This window comes from Lepus europaeus, chromosome 7, assembly GCF_033115175.1.
Source record: "Lepus europaeus isolate LE1 chromosome 7, mLepTim1.pri, whole genome shotgun sequence".
In the NCBI taxonomy this organism is placed as follows: domain Eukaryota; kingdom Metazoa; phylum Chordata; class Mammalia; order Lagomorpha; family Leporidae; genus Lepus; species Lepus europaeus.
Genome location: NC_084833.1, coordinates 111,836,158 through 111,841,455, shown reverse-complemented (window position 1 = coordinate 111,841,455; position 5,298 = coordinate 111,836,158). Strand labels below are relative to the sequence as shown.

At 38.3% G+C, this 5,298-nt stretch overlaps 1 protein-coding gene across 1 annotated transcript; it reads left to right on the top strand.

Annotated features, from left to right (window-relative positions):
• The first annotated feature begins 1,450 nt into the window (after positions 1–1,450).
• LOC133763935 (olfactory receptor 6M1) lies at positions 1,451–2,495 on the top strand. Its single transcript, XM_062197618.1, is given in 5 exon segments — positions 1,451–1,766; positions 1,769–1,900; positions 1,903–2,013; positions 2,016–2,337; positions 2,339–2,495. Coding segments are annotated over 5 exon segments (1,038 nt in total).
• The last annotated feature ends 2,803 nt before the right edge of the window (positions 2,496–5,298 follow it).

Below are 5,298 nucleotides of genomic sequence, written 5' to 3'. Positions count from 1 at the left end.
CCTTCTCTATGTATACTCTCTCTAATATGTTAATATTCTTATTGGCGCCAGATGTCAATCTGGTAGGATTCAGATTAAGTCGACATTAACAATATTTCTCAGCTACCAATTCAACTTTTCATAACTTATTATTATTTATTCAGTTAAGAAACAATCAGCTCCAAAACAGCCTGGAAATTTTTACACCTAATGTTGACACTAAGTTCTGTAAGAAGCTTGATTACTGATTTTAATTTTCTTTTCTGCATTTGCATCTTGAAATTGTTTACACTGAAAATGACTTTCTTGTAATGGAAAAATGTCAAATACAAATTAAATAGGCAGGCAAAGTTTTTTTATCTGAAGGAAAGAGTAAGAGAGGAGGTGAGAAAAGAAAAATTCATACTAATGGAGCAGTGGCTAACTTTTTGTTAAGGAGGTGCTAAGTGAAATCTAGACATAGAAAGTTTGGTCAGAGATAAAGCACAGATAATTTTAATCTGAAATGGAGGAATCTGTGCAACAGAAGAATCTCTCAGACAATGGGATAAAGAACAGAATTGATAGTCTTGAAGTATACCTTGATGATTTCATCAAGTAAATCAAGGAAGTAAAATCATCCCTACTTTACCTTCACACTTATCATCTGTACCTCTCTGATGTTTTCATACTTCAAAAGATATGATCAGCAGACAGATGTTGTAAATATCACATACTCCATAGAACTGGTAGGGGGTAGATTTTAGACATAGAACATAAAGATAAGATACCCATTAACCCCCTTTGGGGTGTCTTCTCAGGTGATTGATAGGATCTTTTCAAACAATTCTGATTTGTGTCCAAAGATCTAAGCATGCCAGATAAATTGAAATTGAAAAAAAATGGGAGATTCTGTAGATCACCAGACATAGGGAAATATAAATCAACCAATCAACTTTTATCTGTTACTCACAACAGGTCACAAATGTCAACTACCAAAGTGGAAAAAAAAAAAAAAATTATAAAAAAGGCTAGAAGCTGTTAAACAGCTTTAAAAGGGATTTCTCTCTCAGCGATTTTAAACTTCAGAATAACAGAAAGGTGTCTGTTTAAAGCATGAGTCAGCACTTTAGCACTTTTTTTTTTTTTTTTTTTTTTTTTTTTTTTTTTTGCTGGATAATGGAAGCTGGAAGAGTAGAAATGCACAAAATTCCACCTCCTTAAAAAGTATAGAATTCTATAACTGAAGGAAGTGTAGAGATTTTTAAGCAATCTTATTCTTAGTTTTACAGAAGAAGTGTGTCTAAATAGTATTTTGACTTTGTCAAAGCCACAGTAGTGACTTTACATGGAGGACGATATGCCGTGACCCAGTTCTCAATATAACCCACTCTCAATAATACGCTTTCGATGGTTATTTGTACAATCACCCAAGCTGAGTTTCCTTTCCTTGTTTCTTCAGGGACAGCCTGCCAACTGCGTAGCAGTGGCCATGGGAAATTTGAGCACTGTCACTGAATTCATCCTGACTGCCTTTCCAGGTCTTCTGGAGATTCAAATATTCCTTTTTGCATTTCTCTCACTGACTTACATTTTAACAGCAATAGGGAACGTTATCATCATCTCCCTCATATGCACAGACGATCACCTGCAAACCCCAATGTACTTCCTCCTCAACAATTTGTCCTGTCTCAGTATTTTATACACTACAGTTGACCCCCCAAAGTTGCTAGCTTGTCTGGTAGAAGAGAAAAAGATCATATCCTTTGCTGGCTGCATGACTCAAGCGTTTTTCTACTTCTTCCTGGGGAAGTACAGTTTCTCCTCTTGGCAATCATGTCCTTTGATTGCTACGTGGCCAACTGTAATGCTCTGTGCTACACCATCATCATTAACAGTAGAGCCTGCCTCCTGCTGGTTCTTGGATGCTGGGTGGGAGCCCTCCTGTGTTGGTACCAACCATTGTAGTAACAAGGCTACCTTACTGTAGGGAAGAAATTAATCATTTTTTCTGTGACATTGCCCCTCTTCTACAGGTGGCCAGTGTAGATACTCCCACATTGAGAAGATAAACTTTCTCCCCTCTGCCCTTGTCATTCTGAGTTCCCTGGCATTCACTACTGGACCCTATGCCTACATCATTTCTACCATCCTGTACATCCCCTCAGCCCAAGGCCATCAGAAAGCTTTTTCTACCTGTGCTTCTCACATTGCAGTCATCTCCATTGTTTATGGCAGCAACATCATTGTGTATGCAAGACCAAACCAGACACATTCACTGGATTTTGACAAGGTCACTGTTGTTCTCACTACAGTAGTAACACCCCTCCTGAACTGTTTCATCTACAGGTTGAGGATTGGAAAGGTAAAAGAAGCGTTGAGAGACAAAGGACAGAATTGTGTCCTTGATACTAAGGAAAACTCACCACTGGTGTTTACTATATCACAAAGCATTTCTTATCTTCAGCACTTTCATTCTGCTTGAAAACAGTGGTATAATAGTATGCCAGAAACTTGAGACCATATCTACAGGATGAGCAATGACTACCAAACTGAAAGAAAATTCTGTTCATGTCCAGGGATAGAAAGGAATCCAATCCATGGTCTGTCTTGTATTTGCAGGTATTTATAGGTCTCCAATTCTAATCCTAATCATTTTCCAGGAACTTTGGTCATGTCACAATTTATGTGAGCCTCAATCTCTCCATGTCCAAATGAAATAATAGTAATAAAATGTCCCTATTTGTCATGAGGCATGTAAAGCTAGAGAATTGTGATTCTTATCAAATACTCTTGAATATTTCAGGGAACCTAATCTTAACCTCTGTTAGCCAGATCAAATAGATATTATGCAAGCAATGATGGAAAAGAAGGTATAACCCAGGATATCAAGCCTCCAACTATTCTGAGTGAGAGGTGGAGACATCTGAGGTGAAAAGGAACACAGAGGTGGGTTAGTGGTAGACCAATGGAATTAGAGATTTCTGTGGACATGCAATTGTAAGTTGTCAGTTGCATAATTATAAGGAAGAGATAAGAGCTAGAGAGGAAGTTTAGGAAGCTATCAAATATATTGATGATAATTAAATCTATAAAAGTGACCTAGATCACTGGGGAAGATAACAAAAGGAGACAATCAACAAATTAGTTGAAGGGTGGGCAAACAAAAGAAGAAAAATTAAGAGTATGGTACCACAGAATAGGATAAAAGGCAAGGAGAGAACAAGGGGAGAACACTTCAAGTAGCATCGTGACGGATTGAAAGTATCTTCTACATGCAGTGGCAACAGATCTGAATGACTTCAGTAAAAAAAAAAATAGAATCTGGGAAATAAAACCTAAAAAAGAAAGAGGGAATATAAAATACAATACTATCAAGAAAATTGTCTGGAATATAAGCAGTGCTGTAATATGAAGGAAATGTGGATTAAAGCAAAGATTATTTTGAAATACAAGATACATTTGTGTGAAATGTTGGCTGTAAGAGTGCAGATGTGGGGACAGGCTGAGGCTACAGGACACAGGGGAGGAGTAACACTGGGTTGGTTCCCAGGAATGGCCAAAGGTAATGGACATCTGGAGCATTAGTGAAAAGCTAGTTGTTGGGAGAAATTTGGATTACAGACTAGTAACTAGGGATGGATGCATTCAGAAGAGAAGCCATACCATGTATCATGCAAATTATCACAGTGCCTTAAAAAAAGGATTTATTTATTTATTTATCTGTTTGCAAGTCAGAATTACAAAAAGAGAAAGGGAGAGACACAGAGAGCTCTTCCATCTGCTAGTTCACTCCTAAAATGGCCACTGCAGCCAAGGCTGGCACAGGCCAAAGCCAGGAGGCAGAAGCTTCATCCATATCTCCCAGGTAGGTGCAGGGGCCCAAGCACTTGAGCCATCTTCTACTGCTTTCCCAGGAACATTAGCAGAGAGCTGGATCGGAAGTAGAGCAGCTGGGACTCAAACCAGCACTCATGTGGGATGCCTGCACTACCACAGCACCAGTCCCTCACAGTGCCTTTGACAGCTGCCCTAAAGTGAATCTTAAGAAGACCTAAAGGCTTGGCCCTTGACTTTAAGTAGAAAATGATCACAAAATAAAGTATAATTCTATGGGTAGGCATTTGGTATAATGATTTGAGTCTCAGCTCTGTTTCCAGTTCTACCTACTTGCTAATGTTTACCCTGAGAGGAATCAGAGATAGCTCAAGGACTTGGCTCCCTACCACTAACATGGGAGAACTGGATGGAATTCTGGGCTTCTCTCTCTCTGTATGTTTCTGTCTTTATTTGTCTCTTTGCCTTTCAAATAAAAATGGTTAATAAAGTTGATAAGTCAACGTAAATTTTTTTTAAAGTATAACTTTAATAACATATGCAAAGTAGAACAAAATAATTAAGTCCATCATTGAATATTACAATGTATTATTATTCATAGGTCAAAAATTATTTATTTAGTTATCCATTTACTGTATGCTTTAGTGCCTATTATGTATGACAGTGAACAGAAAAGACAAAATCTATGACTTCAATCAGTTTAAATACAGTAGGTGGTGACACACCACAAATAAAATATAGAAAAAATTGTATGAAAAGATACAAGGTGACAAATGTTATGAGAAAAACTAAGGCAAGGGGAACAGGAAGTCTAGAGAATGAGTTTCAATCCTATATGAGGAAGTTAAGAAAGCCTTCTCTGGGAAGGTGATCTTTAAATAAAGATGAAAAGAAGATGAGTGTATGAGGCATGTGGATATCTGGGAGAAAGGATTACATGCAAGCCAGAGTGTAAGAAGCAGGTCCTTGCGCTGTATCAATCATTCACCAAGGGCAGAAATCATCTGAGAGCCTCTGCTGCCGAGGGGACCCAAGTTCATCAACACATGGCACTCTAAGTGAAAGCCAGAACACCTAGAAGACTGAACTGATCCCAAGATGCTAAGGAATTGGCCATCAGTAACTGTCACATGTTGGCAACCAAATGTAAGAAAGCGATCAAGTAAAGCCATGTGATTTACTCATAGCGTCATTCTGAAAGTTTCTTTCAATGAATTCCTTCCATAACAATTTGAAGTTAAAGATTTAAAAAAAAAACAGATCATCTGAAATAGAATTTGCACCAGTGGTTCTCAAAATCTAGCTTCTGGGCCAGCAGCACTAACATCACTTGGAAAGACATAAGAAATTAATACAACCCTGACCTACTACATCAGAAAACCCTGGAGGGGAAGCCCAGCAACGCATGTTTTAGTAATCCTTGTGGCTGATCCTGAAGCAGGCCAAGATTGAGAACCATGAATGATGGAGAACCAGGTTAGCTACCATCACCAAGAAGCCTGC